Genomic DNA, 21,722 nt, shown 5'->3' with positions numbered 1-21,722 from the left:
CCAGGGTTGGATTGTGACAGCAAGTGTAACAGAGAGAGAAGGGCCAAAGGAACTGAAGATGTATGTAACATATATGGTAATGACCATGGGAGTGGCCATGGAAGTGAAGGTGGGGAAGGAGAAAAGTGAGGCTATCAGGGGGATGAGGGGCAGTTTAAAAGTGGTAGGATCAATGGCCACAACCACAGGTAATTCCCTGGTTCAATGATGCTTCTCTATTTCTGCTCTATTAATTCTATATTTTGTAACTATTTATACATCAGTTGTTAAAATATGATAGAAATGATGAATATGTGACTGGAGTCTAGCACTCTATCATTCATAATCAGATCTTTAAACTTGCCATCCCATGATATTCAGTCTAGTCTCTCTACCCAGCCCTGATCCCACGTGCAAATACACACATACACAGATGCGCACATACGTGTAAAATAGCAGTGGTTACTTTTTGGTGGTGACTACAGATTTTTTGTTATATGGGGTTTGAGTGAAGGTTTTTTTCCCTTGTACTTCCTGATTTCTAAATTTTCTATATTAGCATGAAATGTTTTGGTAACTAAACAAAAATTAAAAGAACATATGTATTTACACCCAGATATAATTAAATGCTGGCTATGCTCCCTAATGAGGTGTCAGAAGACTTAAGCAAGATTAAGGCCATAGACAAATTACAGAAAATAAAACTTTTTAGAGGATGGAAGCTGATATGTTTTTAAAACTACCAGTTTTCATAAAACATATGCATGGATCACTGTCTAACAAGTGAAATATATTACAACACATGACTCTGAAACTACAATTAAAGGAGTATTTTGGGGGCTCTTGGTTGGCTCAGTCCAATGGAGCATGTGACTTTTGATCTTGGGGTTGTGAGTTTGAGCCTCAGGTTAGGTGTAGAGATTACTTAAAAATAAAATGTTTAGGGGCCTGTGTGGCTCTATTGGTTAAGAATCTGCCTTTGGTTCAGGTCATGATCTCAGGGTCCTGGGACTGAGCGCTATCTTAAAAAAATTTTTTTTAAATAAAACCTTTTAAAAAAGTATTTTTAGATTGGAATAAAGGACCATTACAAACCTGTTTCCTGCTTTGAGCTCTTGCATTCCGTAATCTTCGAGCAGAATAAAATATAAAATAGCCCACAGTTGCTGCCGTAATAATAAAAAAGGACACAGAAACGAAGAAAATTGAATAGTGATTCACCCAAGGGCCATGCTTTTTCCCTACTTCGATGACCATTGTTACTTGTATGCCTCTTTGAATAGACTGCAGAATTTTTGTGCCTTTCAGATTGCCAATCATGATTGCAACAATGTCTCCTGCACCTGTTAAAGAAAATAAATTCAGTTTTAGTTTTGGTAAAGCATTCTGTGTATAAAAATCCAAATGCTAAAGTGATTTTAAAGTATTCCCAGTGAGACAATGGAAGAATATTCATGTATTCAATTAACGTTTATTGGGGACCTACTATGCATATATGTTACAGAGGATATAAACATGCTGAGACTTCGGTTACTGATCTTAAGAACATAGTTTAGTAAGGAAGCTAAGACATATAAAAAATACCTCCTCCCCTCTCTTCAGGTTAACCACCTATGATTCAACAGTATTGAGTTTGGGGCCAAATTTGTCTCTTACGTGAAGGCTTTCTTAAAGATAGTCCCCAGATGGTAGAGGTTAGGGCTTACATCCTAGGGAATCTGAGATTTGGGAAGGACTGAAATACATAACTACATATTTTCCTAATTTATAAGGTGATAGACTACTTCATGAGCTCACTACTAAAATGTACAAGAATTTACATATCAGTAATCTAAGATAATGTTTATAAGCCCAAATACACTATATATATATATATATATATATATATATATATATATATATATATATCCATGTACCATTTTTTCCATATCCTCTAAAACAATGTAAAATTTATTCAAGGTACTCTAAGGTCTTGCACGGCACGGACCTTATCAGGTTAGCAATGAATAAAACATGTAAAATTAATACTAATATGGGCAGCCCAGGTGGCTCAGCAGTTTAGCGCCGCCTTCAGGGCGTGATCCTGGAGTTCTGGGATTGAGTCCCATGTCAGGCTCCCTGCATAGAGCCTGCTTCTCCCTCTGCCTGGGTCTCTGTCTCTCTCTGTGTCTCTTGTGAATAAATAAATCTTTAAAAAAAGTAGTAATGTGTGGTTCCATTCAACACCAACTAAGGTCAAGCCTGAAATTAGACTAAGTTTATTACTTAGTCTAATAGTCTAAATCTTAGTCTAGAAGTTTAATCTTTTTAATTCCTCTCTGTCTACCCCAAACTATATAAATCCTGTGAAAAAAAGTAAAGGACAAACATTGTTTTTCCCATTGTTGTGAGAATGTCAGATTACTCATGCCATTCCAACTCTTATCAAGGTGTATATTCCTTCTAGTTTATATGACCTGAGACCAATAATCTTAAGCAAAAGAATAGAGTTCTTTGAATGTTAAGAGATTACCAGCCAGAGAAACCTCCTACTGATACTAGGTTAAGGTACTAATAATCTTGGTTAATGATCAAACTCTGATGTGAAATAAACACAACCCTACACCCACCCACACATGAGCGAACAAGACTCTAAAAGGCTTAATCTCTTTAACTAGACTTAACTACGTAATTTTCCCGATTTATAACGTAATAGACTTTAGAATTTAAACACAAAAGTACATTATTAAAATAGTATTCACAATTTCAATGGTCAAATTAAGAGTACAAACCTTAAATGACAAGGTACATAGCAGAATTACTACCCGAGTAATCCCTGAAAAGTTTATGGTCCCCAGTGGCCAAAGTCTTCAAAAGATCAAGATGATATTGCTTGAAGTTACTAATTCAAAAAATATATTCATAGAGTATTGTTACAGATCCATAAAGTTCTAAAGAGACTAGCTTTTAAATATATGATAGCCATTTAGCTAAAACCTTTTACAACTTTACTAATTTGCCAATACTTAGTTTGGTAGGCACTAACGACTTACTCTCTTCTCATTTACATGAAGAAAATCTCTAAAGCAATGGGAAGTGGAAGAGTCTGAAATGCTTTTTGTTGTATCTTTTTCCTCTATCAGTATTTGACCCAAATATACCTTATGGATCTAGAGAATTGGCCATTTTGCAAGAGGGCAGCTCATTTTTCTATTTATTTGGGAGCTTTTACATTTCTAGCTTTGGCACTAAAAGCACAGTTATTATTTCAACTTTCTTTTGTCAGTATTTGTCTTTTCTTTACAAGCCATCTGTTGGGAAAATTTGGGGTTATATATATACATATTTTTTAAATATTTATTTATTTATTTATTCAGAGAGAGCGAGAGAGAGGCAGAAACACAGGCAGAGGGAGAAGCAGGCTCCATGCAGGAAGCCTGACGTGGGACTCTATCCCCGATCTCCAGGATCACACCTTGGGCTGCAGGCGGCGCTAAACCGCTGAGTCACCAGGGCTGCCCAAAATTTGGGGTTATAGAGATTTATTATATAAACTCAGCATTCATTTCTGATATTGTAACCTGTATAATCTTTGAAAGTAGAGATAATTCTAAAAATCAAGTTTTAGAATGTAATTTTAAAGATTTCTTTTTATTTTTTATTCTATTTTTTAAAAATATTTTATTTATTTATTCATGAGAGACACAGAGAGAGAGGCAGAGAAAGAAGCAGGCTCCGTGCAGGGAGCCCGATAAGGGACTTGATCCTGGGACTCCAGGATCACACCCTGAGCCAAAGGCAGACCTTTGAGCCACCCAGGCGTTCCCTAAAGATTTCTTTTTAAATCATATATGTGTCCTAAACTTTTTGACTAATAGAAATAAGTTTTCATTCTTTTAGAAGATATGATGTGGGTGGCAGGGGTGGATGCTCAGGAAAATATGGACCATTGTGGTCAGATGGAGATTAAAAAACAAGGGCAGTCAAGAAATGTACTTTGTCTACACATAGGGAACAATGCTATGCTTCAATTGCCTGAAATTCATATTCATACATGCTATATGTAGTCTAAATATCTACTGAATTAGTTTTCTAATCATATACAAGACCTATTTCTAAACATTCTTATACATATCCCCACATCTTTGCAATGATTTAAAAACTGCTCCCTCCTTCCATTTCCCAATCATAGCCTCTGGTCATCTGGTGTGAATACCCAGAATCCTGTCTGAAAACTCACTGCTAACCTAATCAGCCATGTAGATGGGATTTTCTTGGTGTCTCCCATTATCAGATTCTTCCTTCTATTCTTGCTGCCTGTTTAATATAGGTTATCATAATTTCCTTGCCTGAACTACTTCAGTAATCTCCTAACTTGTCACTCTACATCCCTGTCCTTTAAAGTTTCATCAGAGTTTACCTTCCTGGTTGACTTTTGCCATCACTTGGTTGCATCATGCCTCTTTCTGGCTCTAAAGTCTTCAGTGACTTGTTGGCCTAGCATTTAAAGCTTTTTATGATCTGGTCCCAACTGACCTTTCCAATTTGATATATCTCCACTACAACTCCATCTCATGAACAGGATCAATGGTCACAACCACAGGTAATTCCCTGGTTCAATGATGCTTCCAGGCACGTGGGATTGGCTATTCTCATTCACTTTTTACAATTCTCCTTTTGTTTATTCTGTTCCCTCAGACTAAAATCTCTTACATCTGTTGACATTCCCCCTCCTCCTTCTCTGCCTGTGCATTACTCAAATCCCCCAATGCTCCCTGCCTCTTATGTTATTTTCCCAAGTTTTAAGTGAGAATGTAAATGTTCCCTCTTTGTTCCCTCCTCACTTGATTTTTAAATTTTATCTAGTACTTCATTTTGCTTTGAATTTCAATTGGTGTGTTATAGTCCCTTTCTAAAATAAGAACATTTTAAGGACAAAGACTGTCTGTTAATCAACTACAGTAGTGCTTTCCTTTAACTGGTATTATCAGAGAGTTAGGTATCCTCTAATAAATAAAATCCCCAGTAACTCAAAGTTCTACACAAATAATTTTAACAATTTTGGACATTTTAAAAACTAATCTATACTGTCTTATTTCCCTAACTAGGATACACTAACTATAATCTATTATTGACAGTGGATCATCTTTGTGAGCCATTATTTTATATGGTACTGGTAAGGTTATTTGTCCCCAAACTATTATGATTTTTCACCAAAGTCATAGATTTTTGGAGCTAGAATGGACTTTATAGATCATCCAGTCTGACTCATTTTTGAGTTCTCACTTTGGGTCACTTTTGGGGGGTGGAGGGGGGTTCTCCCTTGTTGCCTCTAGCATTGTCTCTCCCCTCTTTCTAATTTTATACTTTCAATCTGCTTTCAACTCTGAAAAGTCAATGAAGCTTTGGTCTAAAGAAAAAGTAAAACTGGCTTCCAAAGAAAGCTTGAGGGCTTCAGTTGCAAGTACTGTCTGATATTTATATTGGTTGCTCAGTGACATTTTTATTTGCTTCCTCAACCCAGGCCATGCTCTGGATAATTGAGGTTGCCAGATAAGATTTATCTATAAACTAGCCCCTGTACTAAATGCTTTACATGCATTAACATATTTAATCCTCATATCAAACCTATAAGGTAGGCATTGCTATTATCTCATTAAAGATAAGCCTGACTAGCTTGCCTAGGATAACACAAGCTAATAAGGACAGAACTGGTATCTGAACCCAGGCAGTTTGGCTCCAGTGTCTCTGCTCTTTGCCACCATTCTACATCAACTCTCTATCTTTAGTGAAACCTAAAGCTATTATTTTACTGTAAATGTGAAAATTAATTACTGAAAACATGAATGTAATTAATACATTCAGGATGGGGGGGTGGTTGTGGTAAATAGTTAACAAGGAGGAAGCCTTGATTTGTAGTGTGTGCCAATTGCCACGGTGTAAATAATTCTCCTATGGCCATGTGAATGCACAGTTCGGAAAATACGGGTATAATTATCTTCTTTTAAAAAAGATTCATTTATTTTATTTGAGAGGGAGAAAGACAGGGAGGAGGAGGGGCAGAGGGAGAAGGGAAGCATACCCCTTGTTGAGCGCAGAGCCTGAGAGGGGCTCAGATCTCATGACTCTGAGATCATGATCTGAGCTGAAAACCAAGAGTTGGATGCTAAAACCAACCGAGCTACCCCAGGCACCTCTGGGTACAATTTCTTGATAGCATTCACTCAATTCAATAAGGAATACTTGAACTTGCTACTTAAAAATCATTAACACCACCATATAGCTCAAGTTTTTTGCATTTTTACTCTGTTACCTAAAATATTTTGGGAAAAGGGATAGATTAGGAATAGGTAACAATTAAGCAGAAGACATACACACTCTCTAATTTCACATGTTGAACAGTAAATAATGGTTTCTGCCTGTGACTATTTTGGGAACAAAGGTAACAAAATAGACTGTAGCAACTCTTACTACTCTTAGAGAATATCACTCAATTAAAATGTTAATATATGGGGACCCCTGGGTGGTTTGGCGCCTGCCTTTGGCCCAGGGCGCGATCCTGGAGTCCCGGGATCGAGTCCCATGTCGGGCTCCTGGCATGGAGCCTGCTTCCCTCTCCTCCTGTGTCTCTGCCTCTCTCTCTCTCTCTCTCTCTCAAAAGTGTGTTGATCCTTGGCACTACTGGTGAAAGACACTTTCCAGTTATTATTCAAAATACAAAAAATTGGGCAGCTCAGGTGGCTCAGTGGTTTAGCGCCGCTTTGGCCCAGGGTGTGACCCTGGAGACCAGGGATCAAGTCCCACATCCGGCTCCCTGTGATGAGCCTGCTTCTCCCTCTGCCTGTGTCTCTGCCTCTCTTTCTCTCTGTGTCTCTCATGAATAAATAAAATCTTAAAAAAATATGTATATATATATATTCTGATCTCAGAATCATGATATATATATATATATATTCTGCTGGTGGCCAACCCCTTTAATTTCCTTCAAAAAGCTAATGATAATGGTTTTTGCCTAATCTTATTTATTTGTGAACACAGACAAATTCATTGAACAAATATTTACTGTGTATAAACTATGTAGTAAGCTCTGTGCTTCTGGACCTTCCTCCTTCCACAATTAAATATTAATGTGTCAAAATGTAAAATAAATTCTAAAGTATTTTACAATATGTAAAATATTCTAAGTATAAGGATGGCATACTTACAGAAGCATGGCATTCAAACACAAAATACAAGGGGGTGTGGAATGCTGTTCTAGTATCTCTTGTATCCTACTTTTAATATTAGAAAAGAATATTTGCAATGAGTGACTTACAAGTAATTAGTAAGGACTACTGAAGGCCTAAGTAGCTCTTCAAAAACTTTCTCACATTCAATACTGCCCAACATCTTGATAATATAGTGAGGTCAGGACTTCTGAATTCACTCATATGTGGAATGAATAAGATTTAGGTGTGAAAATTCCAATATGATTCTCCAACAAACATCCTCCATCAGAAAATCTGGAACCAATTCAAGTGGACTTCTGAATATTCATTTTGTTCACAGTAGCTCTCAAAGGCTCAGTTTTCCCCACTGTAGCAACTAGGGCAGGTCAATGTATTTCAGCTTTGGGCAACTAGGGAACGTCAATGTATTTCAAAGAGCAATACTAAAGGTCATAAGACCAAGGAGTCCTAAGTGGCATTTTTTAAGCTAGAAAAAAAAAGTAAACTTTTAAGCCTGACTAGCTCATCTTCCTTCAAGTCCCTGTTTTGTGACTTTCTTGACCCTTTTTTTTTTAAAGATTTTATTTTATTCATGAGAGACACAGGCAGAGGAAGATGCAGGCTCCATGCAGGGAGCCTGATGTGGGTGGGACTCAATCCCGGGACTCCAGGATCATACCCTGGGCTGAAGGCAGGTGCTAAACCACTGAGCCACCCAGGGATCCCCATTTCTTGACCCTTTTGATTATTCCCAGCCACAGATAAACTGACTTTAGGTTTCCTAAATTGATTTCTTCATATCAACTCTCTTGATTAAAAAATAATAGTCCTATTATTGCACCTCAACAGATATACAAATGATTTCTCAAAGGTATTGGATATATAGGTCTGTGGTTTACTGGGAACCAGACAAATCAGTACTCCACATCTCTTTAAATATGACAGTATGCTCCTAACTAGCCTTTTAGTTATATTCTAGTCTGTTGCAGAATACGAAACAGGCATTGGTACAGGTTAGCTGTTAGGTAAAGCAACGGTTCTTAACGTTCTGTATTGTTAACAAATGACCTTTTGGGGGGAGGGATGGTGACAGCAAAAAAGACTAAAATCACCTTTTATTATCATTCCTTTAAGCCAAAAAAAAATGATGCAGAGGTAGACAACCATAGTACAGAAAATTGCCTTTCTTTCTGCCTTGAATCCACAGATATTTCTGCTATAGGTTTTGAAAAACAATACTACAATACAGAATAGGTCTCAGTTTGATATAGCACCAAAAAAAATTTCTGGCACTTGGGACTCCTCAGAAAACAGCATATTAAAGACACTAGGGAATTGAAAGCAACACTGTTCAAAGGTCACATCTGCATAATTTGTGGATGACAGGTCATATGCACAGGTTAACAATTCTTAGAATTATTATTTAAAAATACCTAGTCCTGTCTAGACTATTCTGACTACCATTAGGGTATGTTTAGCATATTGTTAAGAACCAGAAGGCTAGATCAGCATTTCTCCAAGTTTTCAGTCTCAGGACTCCTTTATACTCTTTAAAGGTATTGAGGAATCCAAAGAACTGCTGGTTACGTACATTATTTCTATTTATAGTTAACATATTAGAAATTAAAACTGGGAAATTTTTTTAACACTGGGAAGTTTTTAAAATATTCATTCATTTAAAATCACAGCTGTGGGACACCTGGGTGGCTCAGCGGTTGAGCATCTGCCTTCACCCCGGGGTGTGATCCTGGAGACCCCAGATCAAGTCCTACATCGGGCTTCCTGTATGGAGCCTGCTTCTCCCTCTGCCTCTGTGTGTGTGTGTGCCTCTCATGAATAAATAAAACCTTTAAAGAATAAAATCACAGTTGTAAATAGATGTTAATATAATAGACTTTTAATATATTTTTTATTTAAGAGATTTTATTTAAAAAGATTTTTTTTAAGATTTTATTTAAGAAAATGAAAAAAAAAAGATTTTATTTAAGAGAGTGCTTGTGAGTGAGCACAAGGTGAGGCAAGCAGAGGGAGAGGGAGAAGCAGACTTCTTGCTGAGCTGAGAGCCCAGGCCAAGCTTGATGGGGGGGGGGGCTCTGGAATCATGACTTGAGGCTACATTTAACCAACTGAGCTATGCAGGCTCCCCATAATAGACTGTTTTAATTAATTAAAAATATTTCCCCCAAAAAAGTAATTAAGTTGCATTGTCTTTTGTGCAAACCTTTTTAATGTCAGACTTAATAGAAGACAGCTGGATCTTCATATCCACATTAGATCTATTGTGATCCATTTTTCTGGTTTCAGTATATGAAAGAAATCTGTAGTCATGCAGATTTGTAATTAGAAAATTGTATTTAGGGGATCCCTGGGTGGCTCAAGGGTTTAGTGCCTACCTTTGGCCCAGGGCATAATCTTGGAGTCCCGGGATCAAGTCCCACATCAGGCTCCCTCCATGGAGCCTGCTTCTCCCTCTGCCTGTGTCTCTGCCTCTCTCTCTCTCTCAGGAATAAATAAATAAAATATTTTTAAAAAAGAAAATTGTATTTATAGTATTTAATAGCATTTTGAAATACTTGTAGATATTCTTTGATACTACACCAAAACTCAACAAGTGGTAGTTTCTTAAACGTTAGGTGCAAAATAGAATTTGAAAGTATATCAATGAACTCTTTGTACTAAATGAAAATGCTTGGATGAATCTATCTTACATACCAAATGGATCCTTTATCCATGCATGGTTTTGTAATATCATGTATTGGCCATTTGAAAAGTACTAGTTCACTGAGTTATGCAGATCTTATAGTGATTCAAGATTATACAATATCAAAAAATCATGGTTATTTAATATCACCACTGATCTCATCAGAAAAGCCTAAGTATTAGGAAGTTGTCAAGTTTATGTGGCAGATAAAGTTTTCCAAAACTCTAACTTTTGCTTGAATACTTAGATTTTACCATTAGCAACAAATACTGTCATTTTTTCCCTTGAAATGACAGGCTCACTTCATTCAAGTTTTAGAAAAGTTCTTCCAAATACCCAAGTCTGAATTACATGTTTGCCAGTAGTATTTTTATTTTTTTTTAAGATTTTATTTATTTATTCATGAGAGACAGAGAGAGAGAGAGAGAGAGAGAGAGAGACAGACAGAGACACAGGCAGAGGGAGATGCAGGCTCCATGCAGGGAGCCCAACGCAGGACTCGATCTCAGGACTCCCAGATCATGCCCTGGGCCGAAGGCAGGCGCTAAACCACTGAGCCACCCAGGGATCCCCGCCAGTAGTATTTTTAAATTAAAAAGGAGCTGTTTAAAAAAAGGTTATTTCAAGGGTGCCTGTGTGGCTCAAGTCAGTTAAGTGTCTGCCTTTGGTTCAGGTTGTGATCCCAGGGTACTGGGATCAAGTCCACATCGGGCTTCCTACTCAGTGGGGAGCCTGCTTCCCTCCTTCTGCCTCTCCCCCTACTTGTGCTCTCTCAAATAAATAAATAAAATCTTAAAAAAAAGAAAAGCTACTTCAGCTCACAACTCAGTCATGTTAGTGCTTTTCCTTCAGACAACCATCATACTTTGGGATGCTGCAGAAGTCCTTTGTGCCTACCTCGCATTTCATCACACAGAATATTCAAAAAAAGAGTTGTGCATGATAGGGCAGAGATTTAATAAAATTAATTACACTTACTAATTCTTCAAGGACATTCTTAAGTGAAGCTGGATTTTTTTATTACTATAAATGCATAGAGATATAGTATATGATACAGTTTGGTGCCTCTGCTTTAATTTCTGCTAAGGTGCCAGCAGTAGTTTCCCACCATTGCTTTTACACCACCTGTGTAAACATCAACACAGTGAATATGGCAAATTATGTCTATGTATTATTATGAGAACAGTTTTCAATTCATGGACCCTTGAGCGAGTCTGAGGGACCAGTGGTCCCAGATTCTGTTTTTAAAACCGTTGGGCTAGATTAATGATTCTCAAACTTTAATATTCATGCTGATTACTTGAGAAACTTGTTAAAACACTGAACTCCCTGGCCCCATTTCCTGATTCAGTCTGTCTGAGGCCAGACTTAGAAATCTGCAGTTTAATAAGTTCTCTGGGTTCTTTTGCTGCATGTGGTCTGTGGCCCATACTTTCAGAAATATTGGCCCGAATTTTGAATTGCACTTTGATGTTATGCTCAAGGAGTTTCAAGATACTGGTTCTCTCTGGCTAGATCAATACTAATCCTTCATTTTGCATAGAAAACTCTGCCAATAGAATTAATTTGTTCTTATCAGTAAGTACTTCATACAGAGAAGTTTGAAAATTAGCCACATCAGAAACAGGCCCATTCCTCTCCTGTTATAATACATGTCCATTGCCTCTCCATTGTTTCTTACCTAAATCTATGTAACAACCTCCTAACTGGTCTTCAAACCACCAGTATTTAATCCTCCAATTCATTCTTCTCACAGCTACCAGATAAATTTTCCTAAAAAGAAAAAACACTCATAGTATTCCTTTGCTAAAGGCCCTTAAGGAGCTCCATTTTACCTACAGAATAAAGTTCAACCTCCTTTTATAAGATCTCCACCCATCTGGGTTAGGTATTCAGCTTTTACACAGTCTAGTGCAGACCTCCCTCAAAGTTATCTGGTTTTTTTGAGTTTCGCTATGAACTCCTTCAGGTTAGGGACTGGGTCTTTCATCACTATATCTACATCTAGTAGAGTGCCTGGCACATACTACATGCCAAATAAATGTTTGATAAATGCCATTTTAAGTACGCTGTACATAGTGATAATCTGAATCTTGATTCAATCTGAAAAGAAATTCATCCTTAAAGATAATTGCAGTGGACAGAGTGTAAGGTGTGCTTCTTCCCTACATTCAAAGATGGCATATCTTGATAGAGCATGTCTGCCTACATCAAGGACATATTATATATAAAGATAAAGTTAAATGCTAATTCTATTCTATAGAGTTTGGGTTTAATGTGATGCCTACTGCCACTGTGCTGATCCCACTGAAATTATCATACTGCCAGAGCAGCACTAATGGCAATAATCCCTCTCCAACCTGGGGCTTGACTATACCTCAGTTTTCCATTTACATTTAGGAGCTAGGACAGACGCCATTTTAGCTCCAAGCTCAAGGTAAAATCCAGTCATCCTGGCTCACAGGAGACTGGTAATTTAGCCACTTATGAGAAGGTTCAGAGGACAGAAAAGAGAAGTCTTGAAATAGCTGGAAGAGGTTTAATATCTATAAACCTTAAATTTGTGCTGATACTAAGGGAGAGAAAATAATAAGATATGCTATTGCAAGACCATGCAGAAATTATAGTATATCTGTTATGTCATTAATATGGTATTATTATTGTATTAAAATTTTTATGAAGTTCTATTGTCAGAGTTTTTGTTTTGGGGGTAGTAAAGTTTCTAGAAAGCAAATTAAACATTTGTTGTTGCTATTTATTTATGTTTTCTAAGGTTAGTTGGTAAACTCTACAGCATCAATGTATTTATTCAATACATACAATTATCCCAATACTTTGAGAGAATAAATTGTGCAATATCCAGAGCTGTTCAGAATCTGTAAGAATATCTGATGGTGAAGCAACTACTGACTAGCAACATATACACCACAGGTTAAAAACAATTAGATATTTGTTAGGCAGTAAAAAAGGATAAGAGATTTAGGGGTTTCAGGCAAAGAAAATGTATATAAACGAGCATAAGAAATTATTGGTGGGGGATCCCTGGGTGGCGCAGCGGTTTGGCGCCTGTGTTTGGCCCAGGGCGCAATCCTGGAGACCCGGGATCGAGTCCCACATCGGGCTCCCAGCATGGAGCCTGCTCCCTCTGCCTGTGTCTCTGCCTCTCTCTCTCTGTGGGTCGCTCATGAATGAATAAAATCTTTAAAAAAATTATTGGTGATTCTTTGTTTTTGCATTAATCAGTTCTGTTACCCTGTGACATGAGACCTTGAGAAGGAGAATTCCAGTGAATAAATTGTTGCTGTACCCAGGGAGAAAATATGAGCACAAAACCAAGCCATAGCCTAGACTGACAATGAAATTGGGAAATGGTCTTCACCATCTTCCACTTTACCCTCAACCTTTCAGACCAAGTGAAACCAGTACAAGAATGTATGGAAGGGACATACACTTTGTACCTTAAATTTTTCTGAACTCTAGAGAATGCCAGTTGGTATGGATCTAAAAGCCTCATCTAAATTATTTCAGTGTCAGACTAAAATATCATTAGCCAAAAAAAAAAAAAAATGCAATAAAGGCTGTAAAGGTGACCTCTCTGGAATGAAGGACCACATCATTTATCTTTACCTACTCCCTGCTCACTCTTCCCCTATCACAACATCCAGAACAGTGCTGGTCATAAAGTGTATTCAAAACTTTGTTTAAATTGGAACTTCTTTTTGCACACATGCTCTTCATATATAGTTTGTGATAGGGGAATTACATTGGAAATTTCATTAGTCCCTAAAATTATGAAGAGCACTGTGTTTAGAGATACAGTATTCATCTTGATCTGGCCATAAGAACCCAAGGGCACAAAAGTTACAGATGTCCCATTAGTATTCTATGAGATCTCTGTATTAGAGAAAAAGAGAATTTGGTATGTCTCTGCAGAAATTTTGATATCATTTGCTATAAACAATTCATAAATAAGGACATTCTACAAACTGAGAATATTAAATTTCCTCCTGTATGAAGCATTACAAAAGCGAACTTTTGTACTAAGGTACACCCACTAAATATAAAAACAAACTGGTCTCTCTTGTGTTTTTATACTTCCACAATAAATTGTTTCTCAAAGTCAATATGAAAAATAAGCTTAGACTGTAGTGACTACACTTTGAAGTCGCATTAATTTGATATAAAAGGTACATTAGTACAAAGAAATATAACTGTCATCATATTTGAAAACATTGTTCTTATCAGAGTGAGATAACTAGTTTAGTTACTCCTTGACATTGACAATACTATGATACAGTTAAAATCTGAGGCCAGTCTAATTAAATAAAGGAGGAGGAGGAAAGGAGGGGGGATTTATAAAATGAATGGCAATCAGTGTTTTCCAAATTCTACTTCAGGTGCTAAGTATTTTCAAAAAAAAAAAAAAAAAGAGGTTCTACAGATAAGTAAGTTTAGAAAAATAATTCATTGAACAAAGCTGAACAGTGCTTCTTGAGGCTCTGAGAAGGCCTGCAGAGATGTGCATTGCCAATACCCCAAAAAATGCTACAGATGAGGGTGAGTAGGTTGTTAAACTATCCTTTAATGAATCAGGCTGTGTACTTCATGCTTTATATATTATCTGATTTATCCCTCCATCACAATAACCCTAGAGGTAGGTACGATTATCACCTCCCATTCTGTAGATGAAAAAACTGAGTCTTAAAGAGGTTAATCTGGCTAAGGTTATAAATCTATTACATAACAGAATTGAGGTTCAAATTAGAATCCATTTGATTCACTTAAGTCTCCTCTCTGTCACTGTGCCATCAAAAGGTCCACAGCCTTTCCTTTTGTTAGAGCTTAACATCTTGATTTTAAAGAGTTGTTCCTGCTTAGAATGGAAACACACAGGGAGAACAAGATAGTTGTTTTAGTTTCTTGATTATGTGATTTCTCCCTGTGTTTCTCAGAAATTGCCCAGAAAAACAGCAACTTGGATGTCAGGCATTTCCCCCCCTGCTTTTACATATAAAATAATTACATATTTCAAAATGTGGAAGTGAACAGCTGTAATAACCAAAGGAGAACTACTGTTTATTAATAAAACTCTCAGCAAAAGATTCAAGAGGAACATTTGCTAAATATCCACTCCATGTCAAACACTTTATTTACAAAATCACAGAAAAGGGGCATGATTATTCTACTTTTTATGAACCAGATAAATAAAGTCCAGGTTCACAATTTGCCCAAAATCACATATTTATTCATTTGTAGACCTGGAATTCAGGCTGAGCAGTCTGACTCAAGGACACCCATTCTTCCACTGTAATATGCTGTCTTTCAATTTCAAATAGAACACATTCACCTTTGATACACTAGATTGAAATTAAAATAGAGCAATCATGGAGCTTTCCTAATCATCAAAGAATAATCCGTTAGTCTTTAATTACATCACTCAAGGTAAGTCAATATCCTCTTCTTCATTAGTTCAACCAAAAGGTACCAGTCAAAGAGAAATGGCAAAAAAGGGTTGGGGGTTGGAGGTAAAGCAAGGAAGTGACTGGTGGACTGGCACTAGCCAGTGCCAGTCTGTCTTAAACATCCTGTCCTCATGCCAAAATGAAATGGTGGTGGTGGAAAACAAGAATTTGAAATACCACTGAACTCCAAATACCTGGGGACAATGTTAAATATAGGTTGCTTACAGATCTATGAGTGAAGACCTCCCTCAGTATAATCATACTTTTCTGGCTTTCCTCTAAGAGAGTGCTGAGATACTCTAAAATAGAAAAGATGTACCAACTAAAAAATATGTTAATGGCTAAGTTACAAATCATAGTTATGTTCCTAAAACTTTCAGGAACATTACAAATGCTATTAAAATAAGCCAACTTGTCAGATCACCATAGGTTGGACCATAGGTTAGGAAAACAAAATGCAGAATCCTTAAGGTGAAAACCAAGGAAAAGGTAGGGTAGAGCTAGAGTCGATGTTACAAGGAAAATAAATAAGCAGAGAAAATTCTAAACCAGCATGATCAGGACAAATATAATAAACAGGCTATCATTATGAACAAATGCCACACAGGAAACCCTAATGGGTTGTGTTTCAAAAATGCATTTGTAAGTCAGTTGTTGGGAAGTAGAGGCAACACATTTTCCCATAGTAATGTTGTTAAACAGTCTTTGAGTTCCCAAAGGACCCTACAAATGATTGCATGTGAAAGGCTTGAGGACTAAAAACTGCAAAGCAAATACGAACTATTATTTAACCCATATGTGTAATAAAACTTTTCAGGAAACAGTTTCGCTGTAATACCTAAAGCAAAACCAACAAAATCATTTCGAATTTATCTTAAATGCTAGAACATAAGAAAATACATAATGAATCAGGAGGACTACATGGTTCATGGGAGGTTTTTGTGGAGATTGCAGAAGTAAGTTGTGGACACATTCAAGGTTGTTAGATATGAGAGCAGTGATTTGTTATGTTTAATTTCACTTCAAAAGAAGTGGAACCACATAGAAGGAAGCTCAGTTGTTTTTTTTTATTTTTGAAAAGATTTTATTTATTTATTCCTGAAAGACACACACACACACACAGAGGCAGAGACATAGGCAGAGAGAGAAGTTATTCCATTTTTAATAATGTCTTAAATACCACCTTGACTGAGCTTGTTATGTTGGGCATATCCTTAATAAAGTATAAAATAAGAACACCATGATTCTCCTCTGCCCTTACTCTAGCAAGTTTTCCTCTTTTCTTAAATGGCAAAAATTATTGTCATCAGATGAACCCAGTGTGTCATAGGTGAAAATTGCCAACATACTGGATTCTTCATACAAAGCTGGTAAACTTAGCACTATTCTTGTAAATACTGAAAAGAAGAGATACTGAAGGAGGCAAATGAGGAAGCAGGCTTCTCATGGGAAAGAAACAAAAATACCAAGACAGGGGTGAGGCATGTATATGTATAAGGAGGGGAAAGAAAAAATATCTAAATAGTGATATGAAGGGTAAAGAGAAACAGTTCATATTAAAATAGGAAAAATTAGCCTTTAAAATTCTTTAGTGTTCAAGGTTATTTTACATATGAAGAAACCAATTAGTGTTAACAAGAAAGGACAATATTAACAATCATACAGGTTAGATACATTCAAAAGGCCAAAGCAATTCTTTGAATTCTCATAAATCTGTAAATCATTTCTATAATCAGATATGATTTGTTCCTGTTGTTGCTATAGTCACATCATTAATGCTTTCTTTAGAATTTATCAATGCTATAGGAATATGTGGCTTTTTTAAAAGTATTTTTACAAGTATAAAATATATTCAGTAGATGAAATTCAGAAAATACAGAAAACCTAGTGAAACAAACAAACAAACAAACAATAATCGCCCATAATTCTACCAACCGGAAATAGCCAAGGTTAACATTTTGGTGTATTTTCTTTTTTTTTTAAAATTGTTTTGTATTTTCTTTTTAAAAGCTAAGACTTTAGTTTCAGTCAGCATTTCAGCAAGCTTCTTCAACATTTTATCTGAAATGATAAGGATTAATATCGAGAGAAATATACACACATTATCATCATCAAGTGAGTTCTAGACCATCTTCATTAAAAAAAAAAGCTCAAAATAGATAGGGTTAACTCAAAATCACTGATTTATATCTAACTGGAGCATTCAAGCATGAAAACCAAGTAAATCACAACTAGGTTCTGAACCTAACGGCCTCCTTGAAGTCAGGCATGAATCACCAAACTTTCTCTTCCAAAGAAATCAATATTGTAACAAGCCTATGGGCAAATTCAAGTGGCAAGTATGTGCCATGATATATAGAAAGACATACATGCAGCTTAAAGAGAAAAGAGAACAGGAAATAGAACAACAAAGAGCCCTTGTGCTCTGCTCAGAGGGCTCCAAAGTGGGTGTTAACAGCAAAATGTGGCACCACTAAACTGGCCTGGGAACTGCATCCAGAAACACATGTACTCTGTGCTTGGAAAGAGCCCCCCACAGTCTCCTGCTGCTGCAGGTCCCTGTAGTTAGCAAGCTCCAGAGCTGTGAAGGAGAGGGTTTCTGCATGTGACCACATGCTGCAAGAGGGCACTCCCTCAGGGCACAAAGTTTAAAAATTCTTCATCTTGGGATGTGAGATAGTCTTCTAGGAACTGTTCTGATTCTTGATCTAGGTGCTGGCTGCACAGGCATGTTGACTTTGTGAAAATTCACTGAGCTATATATAGGCTAACAACTGATGGACCTTTTTAGTGTATATACGTTATAGTTCAACAAATTTACATATACAAAAAATTCTTCATCCCTAGATAATATTTGTGGCACCCTCTCAAGTAAACTCCGGGCAAAACCCCAACAGCAATTTACACTTCCATGGCCATCACGAAAAACGAAAAGCCATTTTAGCCAATGAGGTGCTACTTAACCAAGCAATGGGGGAAAGTGGGTGCGAACCTCATTTGTGACAAAGACATCAGGAACAGAATACCTAACCTGGGATAAGAGGAACCGAAAGCACAAATGGTGATCAAACCTTTCAAAAGATCAAGGCCACATCAGGCAATGCATATGGGTTAGACCAGATCACATTTATGGTCAGAAGTATACATTTAAGTAAAGCTCTATATAGCATATTTTTGTTTGAAACGTTCCAATTTGGAGATCCCTGGATAGCTCAGCGGTTTAGTGCCTGCCTTTGGCCCAGGGCATGACCCTGGAGTCCTGGGATCAAGTCCCACATCAGGCTAGCAGCATGGAGCCTGCTTTTCCCTCTGTGTCTGCCTCTGTCTCTGTCTCTGTTTCTGTGTGTGTGTGTCTCATGAATAAATAAATAAAATCTTTGAAACAAAAGAAATGTTCCAATTCATATCTCTCCCTGTCACCATTTCTGCACTTCCTTTCTGCTGGTTAATGAAAGAGAAGCTTGATCTCTATCCCCCAGTCAAAAACCACCCCCTTTAACTTATAGGGAGATCCTCTATCTTTAATTACATGAGGAAATGCTTGCAATAACAAGCTGGATACAAAACCTTACATCCAGTATATAATTCTAATTCTTTAAATATATATGTAGAGCAAAAGAAGAAAATGACAACAAAAACACCCCAAAATGGTAACATGGTTATATCTATGGATTTTTACATTTTCCTTTAAATTTTATTTTCTTAATGCTACGTTAATACCCATAAAAACAACCATTATAAAAGTAGGATATAAAACCCTGTCTATACATGAAAAAAGAGACAAGAAGGAATAATAATGGTATTGTATAATTATGCATAGCTTTTATTTTTATTTTTGTACTTTTCTGTATTTTCCAAGTTTTCTGCAAGAAGTAGGATTAATTTTATAATCAGAAATAACACAGAAAATGTCTTTGATACTCTCCTCTGTTTACTCCATTTAAGCCTGGGAACAGAGATTAAATATGACATTCTGTAGGAGATAACATATCTTCCAGGGACTAAGCGGGGCATGGAGTTCTTTATGTGCTTAGAAAAACAATTTGCTGATCGAGCTATATTTCCTTTTCAGTTTTTTTTTTTTAAGGTTTTTAAGTAATGGAATTCCACATATCACCAACATGTTCAATGGAAGCATTTTAATTGAAGGCATAAATTGAATGCTGGTGTAAACCAAGTTTTTAAAACAAAAACAAAAACACAGGGAAAGTTCAATGTAAATACTCATTCTCACTATCTCTTTGTTACCTAGGTCATTTCATCATTTAAAACCCATAAACTGGGCTATGATGGTGATCACCATAAAAAAATAGGGAGCCTGCAACCTGGAAGCATTTGTACACTCTAATTCTTCCTACTTTACCTTAATTATTTCATATATTCAGGCAAAAACCACAATATGCATACAATAGAACCTTGATAAATGCTCAATGAATTGAACTCCCCACTAGATAATTCCCTAGTGAATCTTATGACCCTCTGGCATCCTTGGTTTTTTTTTCATTCTTTGGTACTTAGAGCAACTCAACAAGTATTTTCAGAGCACACACAGTATAAAGATTCCCATGAGTAATATGAAGGTTAACAAAATATTAAAAGGATAACAATCCAGTAGGGAGGTAAGACATAAACATATAACTACTAGCAAAATGCAAAAAGTACTATAAGACATGGAGTGCCATGGGAGAAAAACAAAAGGATTATTTTGGTTTTGGTGTGGGGATGTGGGGGTGTGGTGGGAAGAGGAAAAAAGGAATTGAGAAAGGCTTCAAAGATGAGGAGGCATCTGTGTTGGATTTTGAAGGATGGGTAAGTTTTTGGCCAGCTAGGAAGAAAAGGGTATGGAGGCAAAAGCAGAAGTACAAAGTAATGATAATGGGAAAGGACAGAGGGCATCTAGGGATCAACATGAGAGAATAGATATATAAAGCTTTGAAAGTATATTGGTTCTAGATTAAGAATCTTATATGCCATGCTGGGAAACACAGTCTAAAATTGTAAGTAATGGCCTTTTGAGCAATGGCATAGATGTGATCAGAGAGCTGTGTTCCAGTGGCAATGTGGAAGACATACTGGAAGGAAGAAATGACTGGAGGTGGAGACCAATTAGAAGCCTAAGCATTTGTTCCTTTGAGAAGCTATAGGAACTAAAAGCAGGGTAATAACAGTTGAAAGGGACAAGGGGACATTATGCGAGAAGATTTAAAGTGATAGAATCATCTGGATGTGGCAGTTATTTTTTAAAAAGATTTTATTTATTTATTCATGAGAGACACAGGCAGAGGGAGAAGCAGGCTCCATGCAGGGAGCCCAACGTGGGGCTCGATCCAGGGTCTCCAGGATCACGCCCTGGGCTGAAGGCAGTGCTAAACTGCTGAGCCCCCCCCCCCCCAAGGATGTGGCAGCTATTTATCTGAGGTGGGGCTGTTGGTGACCTGGGTGTGAATGCAAGGAAGAAGAGGTGTTAGATAAATGAATCAATAAAATAACAGAAATGAAACAATAAAGAAGAGAAGCCAAGAGTGCTTGGGAGAATTTCACAGGAGTGGTCAACAGTGTTAAAAGAGTACTGCAGAAGTACCAAGAAATTGATTTTGAAACGGTACTTTACACTGGTAAATCATCACCACCCAGTCTCTTCTCATCCTCTTTTGAACCTCTCTATTAAAAAAAGTTCTAAAAAAAAAAATAAATAAATAATAAAAAAGTTCTTTTCAAAGTCAACATCCTAGAAAAAAAGCAGAATAAAAATTAAATGTCAAGTGGTTGGCAAGGGATCGGGTAGTGATAAATCAGTATAAAATATTATCTCAGGGCAGCCCCGGTGGTGCAGCGGTTTAGCGCTGCCTGCAGCCTGGGGTGTGATCCTGGAGACCCAGGATCGAGTCCCACATCGGGCTCCTTGCATGGAACCTGCTTCTCCCTCTACCTGTGTCTCTGCCTCTCTCTCTCTCTCTCTCTGTGTCTCTTATGAATAAATAAATAAAATATTAAAAAAAACAATGAAATTTCTTTAAAAAATATTATCTCAAAAGTCCTTTTGTGAAGGAGAAGATTAGTAGTTGAGGAAAAAGTAGTTATTTGAGAAAAGAATGACAAACACAGGTGGGTCCAAAGATCATTTTCTTGTAAAGAATTCAATCTACTCACCCTATTCCTAAAGTGTTAGAATTAGGATTTTAGGTGATGTGGACTTTGAAGTATTCTAGGCTATTCATCTTCAAATTATGTACTACCAACATCAGATTCCATTTTCGTTTTCTAAAATACATTTATTTAACTATCTTAATTGTGATAAAAATATTTTAGTAGTTTCCTAATATGCCAGGCACTGTGCCAAACTCTGTATTTGCATTATCTCATTTAATCCCAGCAACCTTATGAGGTAAGGCT

At 36.9% G+C, this 21,722-nt stretch overlaps 1 protein-coding gene across 2 annotated transcripts in view; it reads right to left on the bottom strand.

Annotated features, from left to right (window-relative positions):
- The window catches only part of RNF128 (ring finger protein 128), a 106,273-nt gene that overhangs the window by 33,403 nt on the left and 51,148 nt on the right, over positions 1–21,722 (bottom strand). For both annotated transcript variants that reach the window (XM_026014885.2, XM_026014884.2), the window contains exon 2: positions 1,075–1,322. In XM_026014885.2, coding sequence (XP_025870670.1) covers positions 1,075–1,322 — 248 coding nt within the window. The remainder of the gene's footprint in view (positions 1–1,074; positions 1,323–21,722) is intronic.

The sequence above is a fragment of the Vulpes vulpes genome, chromosome X (assembly GCF_048418805.1).
Source record: "Vulpes vulpes isolate BD-2025 chromosome X, VulVul3, whole genome shotgun sequence".
Lineage (NCBI taxonomy): Eukaryota > Metazoa > Chordata > Mammalia > Carnivora > Canidae > Vulpes > Vulpes vulpes.
The sequence above is the reverse complement of the archived record's forward strand: the minus strand, read 5'-3'. Positions and strand labels throughout refer to the sequence as shown.